The sequence below is a fragment of the Scyliorhinus torazame genome, chromosome 6, assembly GCF_047496885.1.
Source record: "Scyliorhinus torazame isolate Kashiwa2021f chromosome 6, sScyTor2.1, whole genome shotgun sequence".
Lineage (NCBI taxonomy): Eukaryota > Metazoa > Chordata > Chondrichthyes > Carcharhiniformes > Scyliorhinidae > Scyliorhinus > Scyliorhinus torazame.
The window spans coordinates 194,019,102-194,046,281 of NC_092712.1; the positions used below are offsets into that span (position 1 = coordinate 194,019,102).

The 27,180-nt window shown below is 45.7% G+C and overlaps 1 protein-coding gene across 1 annotated transcript in view; it reads left to right on the top strand.

Moving 5' to 3' along the window:
* The window catches only part of LOC140425201 (dynein axonemal heavy chain 11-like), a 755,586-nt gene that overhangs the window by 542,089 nt on the left and 186,317 nt on the right, over positions 1 to 27,180 (top strand). The window contains 3 exon segments of the mRNA XM_072509215.1: positions 4,629 to 4,811; positions 19,610 to 19,711; positions 22,976 to 23,110. Of these exon segments, the coding sequence (XP_072365316.1) occupies positions 4,629 to 4,811; positions 19,610 to 19,711; positions 22,976 to 23,110 (420 nt within the window).

The following is a 27,180-nucleotide window of genomic DNA, read 5'->3' on the forward strand; positions in this document are numbered from 1 at the left end:
CTGGTCCACCTGACACTCCCTCTCCCTTATCCCTGACCATCCACCCACCCAACCCACTACCCGCCCCATCATCCTATACCACCTCCACATGGGCCTGTGTCAGCGCTGTCAGCGGGTCAATGTACAAGGCAGGAAGGTGATGATAACCCGCTGTGAGCTGAGCTCTCGTGCTCTTCAATCTACGCCATAGTCTGACTCCTTTCTGTCTGGTGACAGGGTGCTCACACCCACCACCTGCACGTGGTATGCCTTGGGGGAGGGGGGGGGGAGTCCAGGGCCAGCGGGCCGGAGAATGGGGGAGGGCAACCAGCAGAGTGGGGTGCAAGCCAGCCCGCTATGCGGAATAACCTGATGGAGGCTTTACATGTTTCGGGTGTAACGTGTTTTAATGGTGTACAATCATGATCCCAACTGTCCCCGATGGTGCCGCCTCCCCCCAGTGATCTTCAAACTGCTTAGCACTCCGTACTCTACCGCTACATCGAGGTATGTTCCCAGGATGCACATCAGAGATGGAGGCAGCCCGTTGCTTACCATGCCCTGTGGCATTTGATGTCCTGGCGGGCATCCTCTGGTGGGTCTGGGGCCCGAAGTCCCCGTCCGACTTGCCGGGGTCACAGGTTTTACTGTGCCATCCTGTTCTCCACGCTGACTTCGTGACTTGCCGTTGTCCAGGGTAGGGTGGCTCCGGGATGGCCGCCAGTACCCCCTCATCCTGGTCGGTGCCGATAGAGCCCTGGGGATCACCTCGCGATGGAGGGGCAACTGCACTGAGCTCCCGATGCCCGTGCATCATTTGGCTCTGCCAGCCCTGGTGGCTCCCCATTGTCTGCACTATGATGTTGATGCCCTCAGCGATGCCTCTCTGTGACCAGGCCACGCTCTGCAGTGCCTCACCAATGTCCACCTGTGTCTGGGACACGTTCCTCAGCGACCAGGACATGTTCTGGAGCGCCTTGGGAATGCCCACCTGAGAATAGGACATGCTCTGCTGTGCCTTGGCAAGGTCCACCTGAGACTGGAATGCGTTCTCCAACGACGGGACGTGCTTTGGAGCACCTTCGCAATGCCCACCTGAGAATGAGACATGCTCCGCAGCATCTCAGCAAGATCCACATGCGTCAAGGACACATTCCCCAGCAACTCGGAGTGCTGTTGTGGCACTCAACCATGGCCACCACTGACTGAGCAAGGCCTTGGACACCATCTCTCATGGTGCTGATGTCGTTCTCCAGGATCTCCACTGTGGTTGCTACCCTAGCAGTGTTGGCCATGGCACCACGCATTACCGGTGCCACCTCCTCTGCCCATAGTCTCTGGGACTCCTCCAATCAGCTATTGACCGCTGGAGTGTCGCTGACATCCCCCTCTGAATTTCACGGCTGCACTTTTGTGTCTGCATCAGCTCCGCGATAGCTTGGTCCAGAGGCTCAACATCTGACTGGGACCCAGCTGGGTCCAGGGATGCAGCAGATCTCCTATTGCTGTCTCCCCTGTACATTCTTGCCTCCATTGCTGTGCATCTGCAACTGTGTGGTCCTCACCAGATTGTGTCCCAGAAGCCTGTCCACTACTTTCATCCACCGAGGTGTGTGCCTCTGCACTGGTGGAGGCTGGGGATGATCTCTTGGGCAGCAGGGGGGGAGATGGGCCGGCATTGCTAGCTGGAGATCCTGCAAGAGAATGGACATGTGGGGGGGAAGGATCATCATGCTCACATGAACAACACATTTGTGACATGACATCTGGGTGCGGACCGATGGATACTTACCTCTGCGGCGCCAATCTCGACGTTGGTGACAGATCTGTCCTCCACCACACCCGCAACCGCCAAGGCCCGTTACTCAAAGTGGGTGAGGGCTCTGATGTACGGCACCCTGCTGTCCGTCTGGGCCCTCTCCAGTCGGTTATGACCAACTTACCCTGTGGGTACACAGACAAGGGATTGCGAGCGGCACGCTGCATGCTTCGCAGGGGGGGAGGGGCATGGTGGGGGACAGGTATCACAGGGACAGGCATCGGCACCACCGCTGGGTGTGGGTGGGTTATGCTGGTGGGTGCCAGGGTGTGCTGGGCATAGCGCCACATCATGGTTGGGGAGGGGAGGTACAAAGTGCAGGGTTATTGTGTGAAGGGAGGTTCCGAGGGTGTCATGGGCCCAATGCCACCTCACCTGTGTGGCCAAGTGGAGGTCGTTTTGCTTCTTATGGCACAGGGTGGCAGTCATCCTGACGACACTCTCCGAGCTGACGGTCACTGCCCCTGCCACCCAGGCTGCGCTGGCTGCCCTGTAGCTGACCCTCGCCAGGGTATCCATTCTGGACTCCATTAAGTCCATCGGTCTGGCCAAGTCGGCAACCCCGAATTGTGCAGCTGCTCAGCATGGTGACATGGCTGCGTCCTGTCTGGGGTTTGCTCCGTTGGATCGGTTTAAGAGCTGCTTTCCCTCATTAGTGGGGAGCTGCCTAGCGCGGTTGCGGCAAATCAGCTACCGGCCTAGCCTTTTCTGGCATGAAGCTTGTGGGGCTACATTAAGTGACCTAATTAACATTAGATACCGTTGACGGATTCGCCGGGTCAGCTGTCAGGAAACATCCGGCTGCTCCTGATCCCCACCACACTTAGAAACGTTTCCGTTAGCTCGTGCCCTCTGTTTCTCTCCACAGTTGTGGCACAACCTATACCAACCAATTCAGCCTTTTCTGTACTTTACCTCTGATGGGTTTGTCTTACCTGAATGCTCGTTAGTTATGTGTTCACATAGCTCCTTTCACATCTACAGAGCATCCCAATGGGCATCACAGCCAATGATTCCTTCTGAAGTTACAACAGTGCCTACAGTTCAAAACCTACTATTGGCTGTGAAATGCTTTGAGATGTCCAGTAGCTGTGAAAAGCTTGATGTAAACGCAAGTCTTTTTAAATATAGCCATTGCTGTTCTGGGACAAAAGGAGCAGCCAATTTTCAACGTCCCGCACACAGGAAATATATTAAATGACCAGGTAATTTGCCTTAGTTGGATAAGGAATACATGTTGCTCAGAAAACAGGAAGAACTCACTGTTCTTCTTTGAATAATGTTATAAGGGCTGGAATTCTCTGGCCGTTTGCTGGCTGAGGGATCCTCTGGTCCCGCCAGGAACGCATCCCCGCCCCGGGCTTCCCGACGGCATTGGGTGGCTTCAATGGGAATTCCCATTGACAGCGACAAGAGCAGAGAATCCCGCTGCCAGCGAACGACGCGCCGCCCCCCCACTGCCAAGAGACATGCGGCTGGGACGCTGGAGGCCCCATCTTTTACATCCATTTGAGCAAGCAGAGAAGGGTCTCGGTCCAATATCGCATCCAAAAGTCAACAACCTGTGATGGTGCAGCAGCACAGCTGTACTGCATTGAAGTGTTGACTGAGATTATGTCATCTAGTCTTCAGTATGGTTTGACTTTTAATATTCTGATTTAGTGAAAACATTGCTAGCAAAACAAGGTAGGCTAACATGTAAAGGAAGGATAAGGTTAATGGGTTTAATTGATTTGCTTGTTTTTATGATGAAGGAGAAGAGCAGCTCTTTATATGTTGCATATTATTTGCAACCACTGTAAGTAATCAGTTGAGGAAAAGATAACATGGAAGGAATGTTACAAGGACACAGGACAAAGTCACTGTACACCATCAAAGAAAGTGTTTCTCAAAGGCTAGGCTGTTTTGAATGCATATCACAACACAATTCTATTCTGAGAGTGAAATAATGTAAATCATGAGCAATCAGCCCATTCTTTCGGAGGTGCCACCCTTTGGATAAGACATTATTACAAAGCCTGGCTTACCCTTCAAGCGAATGTAAAAGATTCCATGACACTATTTCGCGGAAGAAATTGGACGTTCTCCCCAGTGACCTGGTCAATATTTATTCCTTAATAAACACCTAGGAACAGTTAACAATAGATATGACATGGTGAGATGCAGTAAGGTAGGAGGAGGTTCATAAGGAGTATAATAGAACATACAGTGCAGAAGGAGGCCATTCGGCCCATCAAGTCTGCACCGACCCACTTAAACTCTCACTTCCACCCTATCCCCGTAACCCAATAACCTCTCCTAACCTTTTTGGTCACTAAGGGCAAGATATCATGGCCAATCCACCTAACCTGCACGTCTTTGGACTGTGGGAGGAAACCGGAGCACCCGGAGGAAACCCATGCAGACACGGGGAGAACGTGCAGACTCCGTGGGGAATCAAACCTGGGACCCTGGCACTGTGAAGCCACAATGCTAACCACTTGTGCTACCTGCTGCCCAACATAAGGACCAGCATCCATCTGTTGGGCCATAATGACTTGTTTCTGTGCTGTATAATTCTATGTGATAATGGGTGCAATTTTCAACTTATTGCAAGAGCATAAACCAACACAAAATATAGGGTGAGAAATTAGGTGAATTCCATAGATTTTCTTCCCAACTATAAATTGAAGTTGATCCAAAAATCATTTAAAAACTTGGCTTCAAGTTCCTCGAATTTGCATATAATCCTGGTTTGGTTTTAAAAGGAGTTTGTCAGAGAAGTTCAAGTTTGTGTGATTTTTGTTTTCAGTGCAATAATGACAGTTGTGTTTTGTGCCGTATCCATCAGGTTGATGATTTCCTCCAAACGCTGATAAATTACAATAAAGAACATATCCCTGAAAATTCATTGAAAGTAGTGAAAGAACAATATCTACAGGACCCAGATTTCAACCCTGATCTGGTTCGCACAAAGTCATTTGCAGCATCAGGTCTCTGCGCCTGGGTTATTAACATCATCAGATTCTATGAGGTGAGAGATATTTTTTAACCAGCGTACCGCTGTTTCAGTACTTTGAAACAAGTATTTTGTTGGCAGAAAAAATATTCATGCATAAAATAATAGTAATTATTAGCTTATTTTAAATTCTGTAATTATGAACGTATGAGAGTTTGTCTGTCATGTATCTCAATTTTTTCTCCCATCTATTAATTAAATAATTTAGACAGTCTGCGGCTGTCGAGAAAGCAGTTCTATATAAACTTAATTATATTGTCCCAACAGTAAACTACAAAAACAGTTTTGTTGAGCGAGTAAATTGCAGATTTTTTAGTGATAATTTTAAAAGCTCCCTCGATTCAAAAGTTGTGCCTTTGGGTTGGAAAATTTAAAATATCACTTCATTATTCAGAAGAGAGGGAAAAAACAGGTAACTGCTGATTCATCAGTTGTGGGGAGGTTAATGGAATCCATCTTCAGGCACTTGGCAGGTGTCACTTGATCAAAGAGAGACAATATGGATTTGTGAAGGCTGTGTCATATTTGACTAATCTAGTTGAATACTTTTGAGGAGGTCATTAACAGATGGTTGGAAGGAAAACATCTGAATGTTGCCAATATGAATTGCTAGAATGCATCTGATAAAGCTTTCCAATAGAGATTATTTAAGGTACCCATGGGCACGGGTTGGTAATTCAATGGAAGATGGCTGTGGGGCGGGGTTTTGTGGCAAAGTGCTCATTCTCTGATCGGGGCACTGTGACAAGTGGTGTCCTCCAGGTGTCTGCATTAGTGTCTGAGCTCTTCATTCGATATATAAATGGTTTGGAATGATAGAATTGTGAGTTGTAAAGCCTAGTTTGGAGATAATGGACTGGATTCTCCCAAAGTGGGACTATGTCCCCACGCCAGCGTAAAAACGCTGGAGTGTTACTCTGGAGTTTCCTGCAACAAAGATCAGCTAATTCAATGCCCTGCAGGGGGCTAGCAGAGACCCGGAGTAATTCACTCAGCTTTAGCTGCGGATACGGGCCTCCGCACTTCCGGTTTTGAGTCCACGCATGCACACAGCGGCGGCCTCCAGCGGTCGCGCCTAGCGCCATGGCAGACTCGGACCGCGGAGGCAGACTGAAAACTTACACCCCCCCGATCGGCCGCACGCTCAAGGATCTGACCATGCAAAAATTAACCCCGGCCACCAAGAAGGCCCCTCCCCGGTGTCCGATCCGCCCGCCCCCACCAGGGCGACCAAGGACTGAATCCGCAGCTACCACGCAAGCATCCCGATCGGCAATAGCTGGTTAGAACCACGCCATCGGGAACTCGGCCGGTTAGGAGCAGAGGATCACTGGGCAGGCCTCTGTCAATGGGCCCCCAGCCGCGCGACATACTCCACGATGACACCGATTCTCAGGTCCCAGAGAATCGCCGGGCCAGCCCGATTTCAGTGTGAAATTGGATTCTCCGCCCCCGCGCCAAACGTGATTTCGGCACGGGGCTGTGGAGAATCCAGCCCAATAAGTTTGGAAGGATGGTGGGTTGTGTAGATGGGAGCAAGAACTGTAAAAGGGGCATGGGCAGACTAATTCAAAGCTAAAACCTTGGCAGATAGATTAAAGTGGGCAAGTGTCATTCACCGTGAATTGGAGAAAGACAAATTGGTTTTCATTATAAGACACTAAGAGCTGTGGAGAAGCAAAGGGATTTAGCTGTTCATGTGCACAGAATATTCAAAGCTAGTGCACAAGTACAAAACGTTATCACAAAAGTGTACAGGTTGCATGAAATTGTCTTTAATTATTCTCTTGAGTGTAGAAGGTGTAATAGGTGATGTCCTTCCATCTCATAAAATGATGGTTGTGCCAGCGTGGTCAACACTGCGTTAAGCGTCGCCTGGTGTGACTTAGGAGCCCCACTTTGGCATGGCAATCACTGTCACGTTTACTCAGAGGAAATCAGAGGGCTAAGAAGATGAACGTTTCTCTGGATATTGTTTTTATCGGCCATTCCTTGACCAGCTGAACTTTTCATTTCTGTTCATTTCTGTTCGCTTCTTCAATGCCTCTCCAATTAACCTTCAACGTTCACGGGCATTAGCAACTGTCTCCAGTTGTCAGTGTCAATGTTGCCATCTTCATATCTTGTGTGCAGCTGTTGTTGTAGTGGAGATAAGGAAACTGGCACGTACGGGTGAGGGCCAGTGTACAAAGCTGTGTAAATATATCATTTTGCCATGTATATATCTTGCTCTGCGCGATTTCTCGTTTTTTGTTACGGGGGGGGGTTATTGTTTGTAAGGGAGAAAAATTGTGTTAAAAAACTTTAATAAATATATATATTTTTAAAAAGTTGTCGTGGAAATATGGACGCCCAGAAGGTTGGGACCCAGTGGCCAATTCGCTGTACAGAAGGTCTTCAGGTATACGGCTGTCATCCATCTGAAGAACATGCTTGAGGCAGCACGACTGTCATTGGCTTAGCAATGAGTATATTCTGATGGAACTGGCATATTCCAGGAACTCTGAATTGGTGACCTTGTCCTGTTAAGAGGTGCTGAGGATACATCTGAGCAAGAAAATGTGGAAACTGCTCAGCCTTTTCTCCTGCCTAGCACATGTTATCCAGGTCTCACAACTGTGAAGGGGTGCGCTGAGGAGACAGGCTTGATAGAGTTTGGTGTTCTCAGTCAGGTTGCTGTTGTTCCACCATCTCTTACTCAGCTTGGACATAATAGCTGCAGCTTTTGTGACGTGTGTGTTGATTTCAGCATCGAACAACAGATTGTTGGTGATTGTGCAGCCTAAATATGTGAAACGATCAACAATTTTCAGCATTGCAGTGTCAATGTTGATGGATGCAGTATGGCAACATCCTGGATCATGACATTCATCTGCTTGATGCTGATGGTCAAACCAAACTCTTTACAGACATAAAAGGGAATTCCGTTTGTCGCTGAAGATGTTCCTCAGTATAGAATGCTAGTGCAGCATCATCAGCATTGAGCAACTCTCCGATGAGGACGCGGCACACCTTTGTCTTGAATCTCAGGTGAGCAAGGCTAAACAGCTCATCTTCCAGTTCTGGAACAACACTGGGATTCGGGGGAGATGCTTTCAGGATCTGCAGTCTGACAAGGGCAACATAATCAAATATCATACATTCAGTAGGGATTTGCCTTGATAGTTGTTAGAATGATGGTGGTCACCCTTTTGCTTGTACAGGATCACAATCTTTGCATCACACATATCCTGGGTCACTGTCTACCCCATGCAGCAGAGACAGAGGGTGGGATTCTCCGCCTCGCTTCGCCAACAACACGGATTGCGATTGGGTGTCCGGCCAAAATCGAGGTTCGAGCTGGGCGCTGAACCGACCGCTATACGCCGCTGGCGGTGGGATCAGTGGCGCCGTGTTCCCGTGCGTCAGTGGGAGGGTAATTAGCGGACCTGGCACCAGAGTCAACATCTGGACCTTTGTTCATGGCAAGCAAGTCAATATCTTTGCTATGTTTCTCCACTGTGGGTTCTATATTCAGTTCTGTCATGGCAGTCAGTCTTTCTATGTCGTCTAGAGCTTTTTCAGGGGCTGTGTTCTACCTAGAGTACAACTCGAGGTAGTGTTCCACCCACCTCAACAACTGCTTATTATAGTCGGCGATGAGCTCCCCAACCTTTGTTTACAATGGATCCTTTTTCTTGCTGACAGACCCTTTGCCTCTTTGGTACCTTCTTACTGTTATGGGTCCGGGTTTACAGAACCCCAAAGTGTTTCATGGAGTTCAACCGACCCACAACTTTTAATAGATTGTGGTGTGGGAAGCACACGGCGTACTCTCCAGGTGTGATACAGCAATTATGGACAAATTGTTTTCAAAAGAAAACAATGTTTATTCTATGAACTCAATTTAACCTTTAAAAAAACAAACATTGAATATCTGAACACCCATTACTTCAAAGATAACCCCAAAAGACTACAACACAAAATAATCCTTCAAACTGTTCCTTTAAACATCCAAAAGGCTTCAGGCCTTCAAAACAGACATGAGGTTACATTCAATATATTTATAGTCTTTGGATTTGCAGACATCAATAGACCAGCTCTGTGTTTTCTTCATGCAGCTCTCAGCAAAACACACAGACACTCCCAGCTTTCTCCTCAAACTGAAACCAAAAGCAGAAGTGAGCTCAGCTCCCCCCACCCTCTGACACCATATCACTTCAGTAATATGATCAGCTCCATTTCTAAAAGGTACATTGCTTAAACATCTATTTCTTAAAGGTACTCTCACATGACATTACGTACCCCTAGCATTCCATGTGTCAACAGACACCTGGATGTTCTGGCAAAATTGTAACCAGTAGTTACTGGCGCACCAGCTATCAATCTGTTGGACTTTATTTTGAACAGCTCTAAGTGATTCAGTGCCTCTTTGCATGGATCTCTCTTTTAATTAATGAGACCAGTGAGCTTAGCTTCAATGACATGCCACGTCACAGTGACATTAGCCTTGAACCAATCAGCATTGCACTATCGTAGATGGATTTGGATTTGATTTATTGTCACATGTACCGAGGTACAGTTAAAAAGTATTGTTCTGCATACAATTCAGATAGTTGTTCCATACATGAAAAAACATCGGACATACATAAATACACAATGTAAATCCACAGGCATCAGGTAAGCATACGAAGTGCAGTACTACTCAGTAGAGAGGATGTGTGAAGAGATCAGTTCAGTCCATAAGAGGGTCATTCAAGAGTCTAGTAATAGCAGGGAAGGAGCTGTGTTTCAACCAGTTAGTGTGTGTTCTCAGACTTTTGTATCTCCGCCCAATGGAAGAAATTGGAAGAGAGAATAATCCAGATGGGAGGGGTCTTTGATTTTGCTTCCGGCTTTCCCAAGGAAGCTGGAGGTGCAGACAGAGTCAATGGATGGGAGGCGGGTTCGCTTGATGGACTGGGCTGTGTTCATGACTCTCGGCAGTTCCTTACGGTCTTGGGCCGAACAGTTGCCATACCAGGCAGTGATGCAGCCAGATAGGATGCTCTCTAAGGTGCATCTGTAAAAATTAGTAAGAGTCAATGTGGACATGCTGCATTTCCTTAGTTTCCTGGGGAAGTATTGCCACTTTCTTGGTCATAGTGTCAATGTGGGTGGACCAGGACAGATTGCTGGCGACGTGCACACCGAGGAATTTGAAGCAGTCAACCATCGTCACCTAGGCACCATTGATGCAGACAGGGGTGTGTGCAATACTTTGCTTCCTGAAGTCTATGACCAGCTCCTTAGTTTTGCTGACATGAATGAAAAAAATGATATGAAAATCGCTTATTGTCACAAGTAGGCTTCAAATTAAGTTACTGTGAAAAGCCCCTAGTCGCCACATTCCGGCGCCTGTTCGGGGAGGCTGGTACAGGAATTAAACTGTGCTGCTGGCCTGCCTTGGTCTGCTTTAAAAGCCAGCGATTTAGCCCAGTGTGCTGAACATTGAGGACGAAATTGTTGTCGTTGCATCATGCCACGAGGTTTTCTACTTCCCTCCTGTACTCTGATGCATTGTTGTTCGAGATCCGACCCACTACGTTCGTGTCATCAGCAAACTTGTAGGTGGCGTTGGAGCTAAAGGTTTGCCACACAGTCGCGTGTATGTATAGGGAATATAGAAGGGGGCTAGGTACGCAGCCATGTGGGGCCCCGGTTTTGAGGACTATCATGGAGGAATTGTTGTTGTTTATCCTCACTGATTGTGGTCTATGGGACAGGAAATCGAGGACCCAGTTGCATAAGGAGGAGCCAAGTTCTAGGTTTTGAAGTTTTGATATGAGGTTGGTTGGGATTATGCTGTTGTCAATGAATAGGAGTCTGATGTAGAATTCCTTGTTGTTGAGATGCTCCAGAGATGATGTAGGGCCAGGGAGATGGTATCTCTTGTATTCCATTTCACTTTTGCACTCTGTGCAAAACAAAGCACCTGTTCAGACGAGTCGAGGAACTACTGTTTTTTATCTTGGTGGGCAGCCTGGTTGACATTGATAACTTTTTAAAAAAAACTTCAGGGGTCGCACCCTCATCTTGGTGGACATCAAGGAATGATATGTATCATTGTCAGCACTGTAATAGCTGCATGAATTAAGAATGCTGTTCAGAGAGTCATATTTGGTGATGGTCAGATCAAGCTGGTTCCTATGCCCTAATCTGAAATGTCTTTAGGACACCTTATGGCATGGTTTGTTCTGAAAGAAAGGGTTAGTTACCCAAAGTTTGTGATGACGCCAAATCTCTGTCCATTCTCATTTTCTTTCCCAGGCAATGATGTCTAAGGCAGGAGAATCATGCACCGTAGTCCAAACCCATTCTTGCATTGAAGTTCCCCAGTAGGTAAAGGTATCCTGACTGACATTCTATTGAGAGATTGTCAAACACTCCATAAAAGCTGGTAAAGATTATATGTCCAGCGATGCTGGAATCCGATGTGGCGGAGAATTGCACGTGTGCCGAAAATCGTGGCCGGCATGGGCACCTGATGGAATGCGATGCTCCAGTGCCTCGACAGCGACGTCAATGCATTCTATTCCGCACATAGAGTAAACGCCATTGGCATATCATTAACGGGCCCGACCCGGTATTCTCCTAGGCCTCTGCGATGCTTCACCTCTGCTGGGAGGAACTACCGATGCCAATGTCCACGTGTGGTTTTAAAAATGGGGAAACAGGCGCATGGCAGCTGAGAGAGAGGGAGGATATAGGTCACATTCCCAGAGACATGGCCATGGGCTGCTGGTCCTGCCGCTGGAAGGGCTGGTGGGGGGTGTCTGTGAGGGACCGGGGTGGGAGTAGCAGGGGGTGACCAGGGGATGAGCCTTGGGGTTGGCAATGGCAGCCTCCTCCACCATATACTCCAGGATTTAGGGAAAAAAAACTTAAAGTTAAAGGGGGGAGAGTTAAGAATTAGATAATAGTTAATAGTTGTATTTGCTGCATATTTAATTATAGTTATTGTTATCAATAAATATTAATTGTGTTTAAAATTATAACCCTGATAAGGTTTAGAGTATACATATTGGGCAGCCAAAGACTAGAGACTTTGGGCATTTTTAAAGAATTATTTGTTAATTTCAATTGTGTTGTGACCCCGGTTCAAGTGGGGCTGGAATTGACATGCACTAACTCAGGGGGTCGTAACATAATTTGGGGGCTCATCCAGGATCTTTGGAACGGTAGACAGCGAAGTTTCGGTTACAGTATACATTAAGAAGAGGCACCAGGTTGATAGTAGAATAGCAGGATGACTGGAGGCTGCTGAGGTTTTTCTTCAGGTGGACGACTTGCCTTTGGTTTATTTACAAGGGCTTCAAAAAGACATGCTAATCAAATTGTTAGGTAAATTGAAAATAGAGGTTCCGGCTAAAACTAGGAAGGCAGATATGCACGATATATTTGTTAAATGCTTGGGTTTGTTAGAAACACAGGAGTGCCCACAAGTAGTGCAGCATCAAAGACATTTTCTGGCGTGAAAATGGGCTGGAGAGAATTTGGTTGCAGTTCGAGCATGAGAGGGAATTTTTTAAAAATGGAAAAAGAAATGGAAATGCAGCAAAAAGAAAAAGAAATGGAGATGCAGCAAAAGAATGAGAAAGAGCTTTTCAACTGGAAATTGAAATGAAGAGGTTGGAATTAGAGAGTGTGGACAAAGAGAAAGAGAGAGAGTTCCAGCTTAAGGCATTGAAAATTAAAATGGAGCCAACAAGAGCTAGAGGAGAGCGTAACCCTAGAACGGAACCCAGTGGCGATATGTTTAAATTTATACAGGCCCTCCCAAAATTTGAAGAAAGGGAAGTCAAAACCTTTCTTCGGGCATTTGAGAAAATAGCAATTCAAATGGAGTGGCTGAAAGAAAAGTGGACATTACCTATGCATAGCAAATTGAAGGGGCGGGCACAGGAAGTATATGCTCCCCTATCAGAGGAGGTGAATTTAAGGAGACAGCTGGGCCAGACGTATGCTGAATTTGTTATGGGCCAGGGTTTAGGGAACCCCAAAGTGTATCATGGAGTTCATCTGACCCACAACTTTTACTAGATTGTGGTATGGGGAGCACATGGCCCACTCTACAGGTGTGGTGCAGCGGAAATTTAAGAGTAATTTTTAAAGCAAAACCATGTTTATTCTATGAACTCAAGTTAACCTTTTTAAAACATACAGTGAACATCTTAGCAACCATCAATTCAAATACAACCTTCAAAGAATACAAAACTAAGTAATTCTTACTTTCCTTTTAACATCCATAAGACTTAAAAACACCTCTTAACAGAAAGACATCAGACTTAAATTCACTACTGAGAACAGTTACCACGTTGAAATCAGCAAATGGACTCTCATAAGCTTGCAGAGATTCACACACATCCTGCTGTGATTGCAGCTTCTCCAAAACTAAAAATGAAACCAAATCCACCCTGCAGCAAAAAGCCTAAAGCGAAAGTAAAAAGATGACAGACAGCCCAGCTCCACCCACTCTCTGACATCACTGCAGTAATAAAGACCCATTTCGTAAAGATACTCTCACTACAGATATTTACATACACACCCATTTATAAACACCCATTTCTTAAAGGTACTCTCCCATGACAAAGGGTTAAACAGAATAACAAATGGATACGAACATTGGGAGTTGAAACCACCAATGAGGCTCTGGGAGAGGTCATTCTCTTAGAAGAATTTAAGGATTCCCTACCTTCTGTGATAAAAATCCACGTTGAAGGCCAAACGGTTATGACTGCCGGACAAGCAGCAATAATGGCTGACAATTATGAGCTGAACCATAAATTTAAACCTTTGTTCCATCACCCCTGTAATTTTAAAAAGTATATGAGGTGGGAGAGTGAAAGGAAGGCAGGTAGCCACTGTAAGGAATGGATAGCTGGGAATATTCCGAGATCCCCTCTTCAGACAAGGAAGGAAGGTACTGAGCGTGAAGATGAGACTCGAAGACCAAGGTGTTACCCTTGCAATACAGTGGGACATGGTCGTTCAGCATGTTGGAAGTTGCGTTGAAAGCCTATGGGACTTTATAAAAAAAATTTTAAAATCCAATTAAGGGGTAGTTTATCGTGGTCAATCCACATCTTTGGGTTGTGGGGCTGAGACCCACGCAGACACGGGGCAAATGTGCAAACCCACACGGACAGTGACCCGGGGCAGGGATCAAATCCGGGTCCTCAACACCATGAAACAGCAGTGCTAACCACTGCGCCATCATGCCGCCCCTAGCCCATGGGACTTGTTGAGGTTCATAAGAAGGACTCTGAAAAGGGAACTAAAGTGGAGAATACTACAGGGTAGACTGTAACTCAAACTGGACTTCGGAGACCTGAGATAAACACCGCTGCGGGAACAGGTGCGATGAATGAATTGGATGAGAGATATGCAGGGCTTTGTCTAAGAGGAAGATCCACCCCATTTTCATCAACTGACGCAGCCAAACCTATTTCTATTTTAAGGGACACAGGTGCTATGCAAACTCTCTTACTGGAGAGGGATTTGGTTTTCCCCCCAGAGAGTTCAACAAAATCTAGAGCGGGCGATTCTCCAATATGGAGCCCAAGTGTTCACGACGGTGCGAACCGTGCCTGGGTACAACCGATTCTGGCCAGCATGACTCTGGAGCGGTTCACGCCGCTCCTGCCTCCTGCCGCGCCAACCCGCACATGCGCAGTTGGGCCGCGCCAACCCGCGCATGCGCGGTGGACTTCTTTAGCTCGCCGGCCCCGACTCAACATGGCGTCGGTGTTCAGGGGCCGGCAGCGCCAGAAAGTAGACCCGGGAGGGCGAGAGGTTGGCCCGCCGATCAGTGTGCCCCGATCGCGGGCCAGACCCCATCGGAGGCCCCCCCTAGTGAAGGAGCCCCCCTCCCCACTGGCCGCCCGCCGACCGTTCGCGCAGAGTTCCTGCCAGCAGCGACCAGGGATGAACGGCGCTGGCGGGACTCTGTCGTATCGGCGCAGCCGCTCGGCCCATCAGGGCCAGAGAATTGGCGGCCCGCCGATTCCAGCGGCCCGCGACCGGCACCGACCAAACGCGCCGGCGCAAATGCCGCCGAGTTCTCCGCACCTCAGAGAATCGCGCACCGGCGTCGAGGCGTCGTGGGGCGGTTGTGGCGATTCTCCGGCGCGGGGCTCGGAGAACCGCCCCCAAGGTATTAGTGAATGGGATAAGTGGAGATTATATCCCAGTTCCACTATAGAAAGTACAATTGGAGTGTGATTTATCGGCAGGTCCAGCAGTTGTCAAAGTGGTTAAGCAGTTATCAGTGGACAGAGTAGACTTACTTTTGGGGAATGTTTTGGCAGGAGTGAGGGTTGTAGCTTCATCCATAATTACCGAGAGGCCGAGGGAAGAAAACGAGACAGAACAGTTAAAGGAACAATTTCCAGATATTTTTTCTTTTGTGTGGTGACCAGGGAAATAGCTAAACAAAGTTCACCACCAGAGATTAAAGTCATGCCACAATCATCATGCCACAATCAGATGGTCGAGTAGCTGAAACTATCCTTGAGAATGAGCATAACTCCAAGGGAGTGTTTGGTAGGACTTCATTAATTGAGGCCCAGGGGGCAGGTCCAGAGATTCATAGATTAGCACAGTCAGCTCTACCATACGTTGAAGCTGAGGGGATTCCAAAGTGCCGATGCATTAAGAACGGAGTGGAGACATCCTCATAGACCCGCAGATGAGGAATGGACAGTTGTTCATCTGATAGTGGTACCATCCAAATATCCTAGGGAAATGCTGCGGATAGCACGGGACGTACCAATGGCAGGACACTTGGGAATTCGAAAAACTCAAGCATCAGTCAACAGGTATTTTCCTGGCCATGACTGCATAAGGGTGTAGTGCAATTCTGTAGAACCTGTCATACCTGTGAGGTAATAGGTAAACCACAACATGTGATTAAATCAGCATCATTAATACCCATACCGGTGTTTGTAGAACCATTTAGTTGGGTATTGGTAGATTGCATAGGGCCGTTGCCTAAAATTAAGGGCAGGCATCAATACATTCCTAAAGGTCATTGATGTGACCACCCGATTTCCGGAAGCTATACGTTTGAGAACAATTACAGCTAAAGAAGTAGTGGAAACGTTGATGCATTTTGTCACACACTGTGGCCTACCCTTAGAAGTACAATCTGACCAGGGTTCTAACTTTATGTCTAGAATTTTCCAGGACATAATTGGTAGTTTAAGTATCAAACAATTAAAATCATCCCCCATCGTCCACAAACTCAGGATGCTTTGGAGAGATATCATCAGACTCTCAAAACCACGAGTAAGGTCTAATGTCATGAATATCCAAGAGATTGGGACAAGGGATTGCATTTTTTATTATTTCCACCATTGATTCTCCGAACTAATCTATTGGGTTTACCCAATTTGAATTTGTGTATGGCCATGAAATATGGGGTCCAATAAAATTAAAGAGCAGTTTCTAAAACCACCGGACAAATCCTCAATGTGGGATTACGTGTCCATATTTCTGGAGATTGTCAGGTTGCCCAAGAGCATTTAAAGGTTTCAGGAGCAAGAATGAAAATGGGGCAGACAAACATGCTAGGTCCAGAATCTTCCAGGCTGGAGATGAGGTATTAGTATTGTTGCTGCTGCAGGGTGAACCTCTGAAAGTGAAATTCAGTGACCCCTATAAGGTGGTTCGGAGAGTGAGTAAAGGTAATTTAAATTATCGATACTCCAGACCTGAGGAAGAAGGACCGATTATGCCATGTAAATATGTTAAAGAAATACCATTGTAGGCAAGAGGGTAGGAAGGGACGGTGTTACATGGTACAAGTAGTGGAGGAAGACAGAGATAGGAAGAGTGAGATAGGAGACGAGCTCGACAGTTCACAGAATGACCCTCCGGTGGTACGAATACAGACATCTTAGAGCAATTAGAGGCCAGGTTTGCCTAATTAGGAGATGAACAACCGAAAGATCTAATAAAAATACTCAATAAAATATGAGCAGATTTGTAGGGACACACCAAAGTGCACTCTGTTAATTAATCATGAAGTAGACATAGCAAATTCTGAACCAATAAAGCAACATCCATCTCAACTAAACCACTGAGACTGGCTCGATTAGAGGTGGAAATCCGGTGCATGTTGGATATATTGCGACAACGAGCAAAAACGGTGTGGTCCACAGACTGCCAAGCAGAATTTGAGAAGTTGAGGGCTGTATTAATAAGCGAACCGGTGCTGGCTGCCACAGAGTTTTCCAGACCTTTTAAAACAGCCACGGATGCCAGCGACCTGGGGGTGGGGCCAGTGCTACTACAAGACGGCGATGCCGGAATAGAGAGGCCGGGTGAGATTTTCTTTTAAAATCTAAGTTGAAGAAAGTATTCAACCATTGAAAAGGAAGCTTTAGCATTGCTACTAGCCATTTAGCACTTTGAATTATATGTCTGACATGACAATAAACAAAGATTAATTTATATGGACCATAATCCGCTTGCGTTTCTAGAAATGTTTAAAACCCGAAACACATGATTATTCCGTTGGATTTCATTATTATGACAGTTCAATGTTAAAATTGTAAGATCCCCAAAAAGGATAACGTGGTCTTGGATGCTTTGCCATGGGTTTAAGGGCTGACTGGATATGAATGTAGGAACTGGGAAGGGAACCTATATAATGAGGATTGATGAACAGATGTGTTTGTTCTGGGCGGCACGGTAGCACAGTGGTTAGCACTGTTGCTTCACAGCGTCAGGGACGATTCCTGGCTTGGGTCACTGTCTGTGCAGAGTCTGCACGTTCTCCCCGTGACCGAGTGGCTTTCCTCCAGGTGCTCCAGTTTCTTCCCACAAGTCCTAAAAGACGTGCTTGTTGGGTGAATTGGACATTCTGCCTCTGTGTACCTGAACAGGCACCAGAATGTGGCGACTAGGAGCTTTTCCACTAACTTCATTGCAGTGTTAATGTAAACCTACTTGTGACAATAAAAATTATTATTATTTCTGTCTTGCATACCTCATAATGAAGCGTCCGTGCCCTGACGTTTCATTCCTTTTAGTGAGGGCGGTAGCTCACGGCCCTTCCTGTTGATTTCCATTTTTCCCATTTCTTTTATGTTGTTGTTACCATTTTGATCCAGGATAATTAATGGGCGTATATCTTTAAGTCGTGCGGAGGAAGTGAGGAACTGAATGGGAGGAAAGGCCTGCTAGTGATCCCTCCGAGATTGAATGATTGAGCCCTAGCTCCGGCCCTGAGTTGAACTTATCTATGTCCTCCACACCCTCGTCGGTACACGCTGAGCAGTAAAGAGCCTGAAGAACTATGGCTGCCTGAGCGCTCACCTCTGATATCCCCCTCTGAGATGAGGCTGCCAGGTTCACGCTTTTGTAGATCTGTTGGAAATGACGCCTGCGTGACATCACGCCAACTCCCAGTTAATATTCCGTGAAGGGGGAAAGGCCTGGAGACAGTGCTTGCTAATGACGCTAATGTATTAAAATGTGGTTCCCGAGCTCCTGTGGAGCGATTAACACTACTCCACCAAAGAGAGTCGGGGATGAAAATTCCAAAATCCAATCACGCCAGAGAGAATTGCATATTTTGATTCCCTCTGGGTTTTGAGCCTGTGTTGAGTTTCTCACAGGCATAAAGTGTGGGCTGAAAATCATAGAACATAGAATATACAGTGCAGAAGGAGGCCATTCGGCCCATCGAGCCTGCACTGACCCACTTAAGCCCTCACTTCCACCCTATCCCCGTAACCCAATAACCCCTCCTAACCTTTTTGGTCACTAAGGGCAATTTATCATGGCCAGTCCACCTAACCTGCACGTCTTTGGAGGAAACCGGAGCACCCGGAGGAAATTCATGCAGGCACGGGGAGAACGTGCAGACTCCTCACAGACAGTGACCCAGCGGGGAATTGAACCTGGGAACCTGGTGCTGTGAAGCCACAGTGCTATCCACTTGTGCTACCGTGCTGCCCCCTAGGGCCCCCTAGGATTCTCTGTGATTAGGCAACTCACACAGCTAATCAAAAAAATGTTTCATTGGTTTGCCTGTTATCAATACAACCTATAGGATGAGTACACACCCAGAATTGTTTATTCAGCCACGCTTTAATTATTTTCATAATTAGTTTCAAGTTTAGAGCTGTGGTGACTGAGTCGAATTAGCAAGGGACATGGCATTTCGACGCCAAAGTACAATTATTTCACAAACTGACAATCTCACTGAAGCTTAATCAGAACCAAATTGTCAGGTGTAAACAGTTAAATGCAATTGAATAAATTTCTGTGCTACATCTTCAAATAATCACTTTCTGTTCATACTTATCTCCTACAGTTTTGGATTAATTGATGTCCAATCTGATAGTTTCCTAATAGCAAATTACTGCAGATGCTGGAATCTGAAACAAAAGAGAAAATGTTGGAAAATCTCAACAGGTCTGGCAGCATCTGTAGGGAGATAAAAGAGCTAACGTTTCGAGTCCAATAACTCTTTGTCAAAGCTTTTTGATTGGACTCGAAACGTTAGCTCTTTTCTCTCCCTACAGATGCTGCCAGACCAGCTGAGATTTTCCTGAATTTTCTCTGATAGTTTCCTATTTTTATATTTAGCATTTCTACCCAAAGTCACAACTTCACCAACTTTCCATTTGTCACAAAATAAATTACAATCATAATCAGGTGGAGTTTTTATTTTAGATATTAGGGATTGGAAATAAATGTTTGAAAAAAACTATTCAAAAATTGCTTACATCCTAGGAACAAATTTTGAAAAATTTACAATTGCATTTTGTTATTTCTGCTAGGTGTACTGTGATGTGGAACCTAAGCGACAGGCTCTAACCCAAGCAAATGTTGAGTTGGCAACAGCCACTGAAAAATTGGAAGCCATCAGGAAGAAACTTTCAGTAAGTACTTCAGAATAACATACTCAAACGACATAAGTAATCTGTTGAACAAACAAAAACAAGATTTAATCAATCAAACCCATGTTCAGTTTGCAGTATTCAGGACTGAAACTCATTCCGATTTGTAAGAGAGACAGCTAATCCGAGATAAAAGCTTCAAAAAGATAACGCCCTTCCATGTCCCTTGAGAGTGAAGTGAATGGGAAGAGGTGGGCGGTGCATGGAAGGAGGTAGGGACTGGCAAAGAGATTGGGAGCTCAGAGTTGAATGGAAGAAGCTAGGAGCAAAATTAGGATGGGACAAACCTGATAACACTAGGAGAAGTGAGATCTCCACTAAAGGGGCAGAAAGACCACAAAAATCGCATTAAATCTTTCACTTATGGCCTTGCCTGAGTTCTAGATCTGGGAAAAATATTTTTGTTTTGTTTCCTAAGATGGGGCTTTGACGAGGCTTTCCTCCTTCTACCACAGAGACTTTGTCTAGTCCTAAGGTTTTCTGGCCATTGTTTGAAACGATTTACTATCATGGCCTGTGTGTGTACAATTTCCCAAATGGTAATCCCAGAAGGCAAGCATGCGACTGGAAAATATAGCTACATCTTATTAGATGATATGCATAGGGATGACTTTAAATGTCACTGCAAAACTTGAATTGAATCGCTAGAGAGGTATAGTACTATCAGAAAATCCGACTGTGGACAATCTTTTGATTACTTTTAAATACGAGAAAGTGTTGGCAAAAGAAAAGTGTGTGTGTGTTAAGGGTAATATTGAGGGACAATGATCCTGAATCTACAGTTAGTAATACCGATGAAACATTGAGCATGTCTGTTGATTATCTAAGGAATGTATCCGTAGGTATAATTATGATACATCTTCACAGTGTGTAATCTCTACAGATAATCACAGCTTTTCAGTTTTACCATTAAAGCCTTGGTGACTAAATTAGGTCAGGTACTGCTGAGTCATAGATGTTTTCTTCTTTATGTAACTTGAGAGTCTAATTAACAGAAAGTAATTTTGACTTTTACATTTCGGGGTTGATTTTCCTTTTGACTGCAAAGGCAATGGAACGAGACCTGCACCCACTACTTGCCTCTAACTACAACCTATTTCCTGAGCTCAATGTCTTTTACACTTTGAGAATGAACACTGGGTTACCGTAAAACAGCAGTGTCAACTAAAGGGGGGAAATAGTTTTAAAACACTTTACATTTTTATAAAACTCCCGTTTTGATTCAACCTTTATGAAAGCAAATTAGCACTTAAATTTTAACCACTCCCCCACCAAACCCATGACCAGGCTGAAAAGCTGAAACTGCTTCTTGCCAGTAAAATAGAGCTCCCCGCAGCAATACAATGCTTATTGAAATTGAACAGAAATGAATGTCAGTATTCGTCGACTTTCTCGGAGAAAATTAAAATGTCAGCAGAGGCAGAAGGGGGGTGCTAGGCTATTGCCTTACTGTTAGGGGAGTGAAGAACAGGATAGGGATGGAATTGTTTTATGTACCATGTTTATGTTGCTGTTATCGTTATTATTATAAAAACTACAAATACCCTAATAAAATATTTTTTAAAAAGAAATGAATGTCAGTAGATTGCATATCTCATAATCACGTTATATGCACATGTAGCTGCATTTCTCTTATCAATGTTGAATGAATAGACAATCTTTTGACAAGTTCGTTTGTAATTGAAGGTGATGGATCAAGCCATTTAAGCAATTCACCCCTTGGACATCCTATTGTGCTTTCAAAAGCAAACACACTTTGTTGAACCAAGTGCACACAACTTATTTGGTCGCTGAATTGATGTTTTTTTCTTTGAGAAATACCCTTTTTTACTTGGTGTTAACTCCTTGCATGTGGTTTCTATTAATGCAAACCTTCAAGTGAAAAATTGAGTGCAGAAAAAATGTCTTCCTTTAAAGTACATTGGATTGGTTTTCCTTCCAAATGCTTTCTCCATTTGACTTTACCTCTGGCCTGAGTTAATTATCTTTTTTGCCTGCTCTCAACATTTGTGAAACACAGACAACACTCCTATGCTGCACCAACATTAGCCTCCAGCCTGATCACTGCCAAATTTGTCTCTGACTCAGAAGAAACACTCCTACCCATGTACATGGCAACTTGTCTTCAATAGGTTTTCTCAGGGTCACCCAGCTAAGGGAGGTTTTAATTGATATTTCTTGATAAGTTTGACATATGTGTCAGTTCCTCAGAAAAGTATTAAAGCAGTCAAAATCCCAAAGAGATCTACTCTCATATTAACAACTTATAATTGCAACAAGGTGTGCCGCAATGGCCCCAAACCTTTTGAGAAGGATACGGAGTTGAGCAGGAAAAACTTGGAAAGGCTGGGAAACTGAGGTTCTGCCAGAATTAAAGGGAGGACCTTGTTTTGAGTTTTTTATTCCGTTGTCCTCCAATAGCCAGACAAATTGGAAAAATAACAATTGGAGAGGGAAGGACGGAGCTATCAGGACATGTTGTTGGGGGTGGGGTGGGGAGCAATGAGGGTCATGATTGGCAGAGGTGAGGTTGAAGGCAGCTTTGGGGGTGAACGAGGCGAACACCTTCTTGAACTGGCAGCTCCTGTCTACTTTTTTCTGCTAGGTTTGCAAAGCCCTTTGAAACTCAGCCACAACTGTAAAGCCAATGTATTTAGAAAAAATTGTTTTCAAAAATCTTAATCATAAAATACAATTTCTTAGCATTTTTACAGTGTAATGTTTATAACAGACAATGAATTATGTAATACTCTTGTAGCCTTGTTATTTATGTTATGTAACAGCAGAACACTTGTCAGCTATCGTCAATCCCTTGGAGTTAAGCATAGCCACTTGTAACTATTTTTTCCCTCTGTAAATTGAGAGAAATTGTAATTGTTTAATGAAGCGCGGACAATTAGGATGACTACTGCATTACGTGAGAGATAAAACACTTACTCTATTTGATTCTAATTTCTATTTACTTTGGTTTTATATTTGAACGTAAATTGCTGTAATTCATGAGATTGACGTCTTTGATTTAGCGCCACTCAATCAAATGAGGATATGAATATTTTTTCTCACTTCCTATGTACTCCTGTTTAAGTCATCCCTCTCCTTCGTAAAATATTTTTAAAAATTAAAAGAAAGATCACATCTAAAGTCTTATCCTTAAATAGACATGAGTATGGATCTTTCAATTACTGCTTTAACAGCAAATTATCTACTTTCTGTAAGCAAGCACTTAATTTTCCATTTTCTGTATAGGATCTAGATACTAACCTATGCAAACTCACTGCCAGTTTTGAAAAAGCCACAGCAGAGAAGCTACGATGTCAAGATGAAGTAAATCGAACCAACAGGACAATTGAACTAGCAAACCGACTTGTCAAGGGGCTTGAGGTAAGATTAGGAAAATAGAATTTTTAGGAACATAAAAAGTAATTTAATGCAAACAAGTCTTAATTTTCAGTCAGGTCTACCTCCTCCTCACTTCCCTCAATCCCTTCTCTCCTAAAATAAGATACAGTTGTCTCTTTATCGTATGTTTGTAATCTACTCCAATAACTTCCGTGACATGCTTACTATTAGTATGTGCACAACGCTGGAAGGACTGTTATTTTTGCCATATCTAGTTCTCCTGAGGGCACTGAAAGCTAACCACATAAGCCCCAATCTTAACCAGGACCAGGAAATCAGGTGGGTGGGCTGCAAAGCAAACAACCTCAACATGGGCAGTATGAAACTGGGTCTCACTAGTAGTGGCATTGGGCAGCATCCCACCTGCAGTGGCCATGAAGTAGCAGTTGACTGATGGGAGTGTGTGGCAGGAGGCCACAAGCCTGCATCACAGGGAGGCTCACCAGCCTTAAGCAAATTCAGAGGGTGGGATGGGGAAGTGTTCAAATTTGCCTTGTGAAATCCAGAGGATTCTAGCTTTTCCTGACCCAACAGTTAGTGAAGATATTTATCTGTTTGCACTTCCAATGGTGCCAGGTACTCTTCCCATTATTTTCACTTGTTAGGAAATCCGAAATGGTCTTTCTGATCAGACACAGTTAAAATTGTAGTCTGTTTTCGAATGAAGACATGGGACCCTGATTGGCATATTAAAAGGACACAGTCGGGTTGAGAAAGATGACCCTGCCACTGTTCAGGAGGAAGTCTTACAACACCAGGTTAAAGTCCAACTAGTTTGTTTCGAATCACTAGCTTTTGGAGCACTGCTCCTTCCTTAGATTCACCTGAGGAAGGAGCAGTGCTCCGAAAGCTAGTGATTCGAAACAAACCTGTTGGACTTTAACCTGGTGTTGTAAGACTTCTTACTGTGCTCACCCCGGTCCAACGCCGGCATCTCCACATCATGGGCGTGATTCTCCGATCGCCGTTGCGTTTCACAACGGCACGAAACGGACGCGGGCACTAGGGATTCTGGCCCCCACAGGTGGCCATGGAGCGGTTCACGCGGCTCCAGCCTCACTTTCTGGCGCGCACTCGGGGCGACGGCAACATGCGCAGTGGCGACGCGCCAACGCGTGCATGCACGGTGGTTTTACCCTGACGCAACATGGCGCGGGGGTCCTGGGGCCGGACACGCAACAAAGTAGGCCCGGGTGGGGGGGGGGGGGAGGCCGGCCCACCAATTGGTGGGCCCCAATCGTGGGCCAGACCCCATCGGAGCCCCCCCCCCCCCCCCCCCCCCACAGGCCACTTCCCGATCCTTCGCGCAGAGTTCCCGCCAGCAGCGACCAGGTGTGGACGGCGCCGGTGGGACTCTGCTTTTTCCGCACGGCCCATCCGGGCCCGAGAATCGCCAGCCCAGCCTCGTACAGCGACCGGCGCCGCGCCAAACACATGCCGCAAATGGTGGCGATTCTCCACACCTCAGAGAATTGCGCCATGGCGCAGGGCGGCATGGCGTGTTTGCGATGAATCTCCGGCCCGGGGCTGGGAGAATCACGCCCCATGGCTGTTCAGAAGAGCAAATGGTGATGGTTTCTGCCAGTTGGGACAGGTCTTATGGGTAGAGTAGGTATGGGCTGAGCATTGGCTTCCCCGAAGGACATTATTGAACCATCTCAGATTTTACAATAATCCGGTTACTTATGTGGTTATTTTCCTGCTGCAACTCATATTATTACATTAATTGAACAAGAAATGGGAGCAGAAGTAGATCAAAAGGCCCATTGAGCCTGCTCCTCCATTCAATATGACCAAGGCTGATCCTGGGCTTCAGCTTTTCGCCCCCTCCCCATACCCCTTGATTCCCTGAGAGAACAAGTATCTGACTATCCCCAGCTTAAAATGGATGAAACAATCACAACCCTCTGAAGTAGAGAATTCTGGAGAATTTCAAAGATTTAAAACTCTTGAAAGAAGTCATTTCTCCTCATCTCAGTTCTAAATGATTAACCCCTTATCCTGAGACTGCGTGTCCTGGATAGGAGGAGTCCTTGATTATGCTGCCCCCTTTCCCAAGGCAGCAGGAGGTGTAGATAGAGTCAATAGATGGGAGGCAGGTTTGTGTGAGGGACTGGACTGTGTTCACGACTCTCTGAAGTTACTAGCGGTCTTGGGCCGAGCAGTTGCCATACCAGGCTGTGATTCCTGATGAGCGGAAATAATCTCTCAACGTCCACTCTGTCAAGCCCCTTCATAATCTTGTATGTTTCGATGAGATGAATGGATGGATTTGTTTATTGTCACATGTACCCAGGTACAGTGAAAAGTATTTTTCTGTGAGCAGCTCAAACAGATCATTTAGTATATGAAAATAAAAGAAAATACATAATAGGGCAACACAAGGTACACAATGTAAATATATAGACACAGGCATCGGGTGAAGCATGCAAGAGTGTAGTATTAATCAGGTCAGTCCATAAGAGGGTAACAGCGGGGAAGAAGCTGTTTTTGAATCTGTGTGTGCGTGTTATCAAACTTTTGTATCTCCTGCCCATTGTAAGAAGTTGGAAGAGTAAGCTGGATAGGAGGAGTCCTTGATTATGCTGCCCGCTTTCCCAAGGCAGCAGGAGGTGTAGATAGAGTCAATAGATGGGAGGCAGGTTTGTGTGAGGGACTGGACTATGTTCACGACTCTCTGAAGTTACTTGCGGTCTTGGGCCGAGCAGTTGCCATACCAGGCTGTGATGCAATCAGATAGGATGCTTTCTATGGTGCATTTATAAAAGTTGGTAAGAGTCAGTGTGGACATGCCGAATTTCCTTAGTTTCTTGAGGAAGTATAGGTGCTGCTGTGCTTTCTCGGTGGTAGCGTCGACGTGGGTGGACCAGGACAGATTTTTGGTGGTGTGCACACCTAGGAATTTGAAGCTGTCAACCATCTCCACCTCGGCCCCGTTGATGCAGACAGGGGTGTGTACGTTACTTTGCTTCTTGAAGTCAATGACCAGCTTTAGTTTTGCTGACATTGAGGGATAGATTGTTGTCATTGCACCACTCCGTTAGGTTCTCTATCTCCCTCCTGTATTCTGACTCGTCGTTATTCAAGATCAGGCCCACTATGGTCGTATCGTCAGCACACTTGTAGATGGAGTTGGAACCAAATTTTGTCACGCAGTCATGTGTGTATAGGGAGTATAGTTGGGGGCTAAGTACGCAGCCTTGCGGGGCCCCATAATTGAGGACCATCATGGAGGAGCTGTTGTTGTTCATTCTTTCTGATTGTGGTCTGTGGGTCAGAAAGTTGAGGATCCAGTTGCAGAGTGGGGAGCCAAGTCCTAGGTTTTGGAGCTTTGATATGAGCTTGGCTGGGATTATGGTGTCGCAGGCGGCGCTGCGGTCAATAAATAGGAGTCTTTTTTTAAAAGAAATTTAGAGTACACTATTATTTTTTTTCCAATTAAGGGGAAATTTAGCATGACAAATCCACCTAAACTGCACATCTTTGGGTTGTGAGGTGAAACCCACGCAGACACGGGGAGAATGTGCAAACTCCACACGGACAGTGACTCGGGGCCGGAATTCGAACCCGGGTCCTCAGGGCCGCAGTCCCAGTGCTAACCACTGCGCCATGTGCCACCCCAATAAATAGGAGTCTGATGTGGGAGTTCTTGTTGTCGAGTTGCTCTAGGGATGAGTGTAGGGCCAGGGAGATGGTGTCTGCTGTGGACCGGTTGCAGCGGTATGCGAATTGCAGTGGATCTAGGCGTTCTGGGAGTATGGAGTTGATGCGCTTCATGATCAACCTCTCGAAGCACTTCATTCCGACTGAAGTCAGGGCCACCAGATGGTAGTCATTGAGGCACATTGCCTGGTTCTTCTTTGGCACCGGTATTATAATGATCTTGTCGTGTTGGGTGTTCTGGTTCACAAACAAGCCAACAATGCTGGAAGTGGTATAACGCTATTTTATTAACTGTTCAACTATGCTAACATACTGTAAAAGTGGGTATAAGCAATACCAGCTTAACTGTAGACCCTTTCCTATCACTAGCTATGGTGAGGCACTCAGCA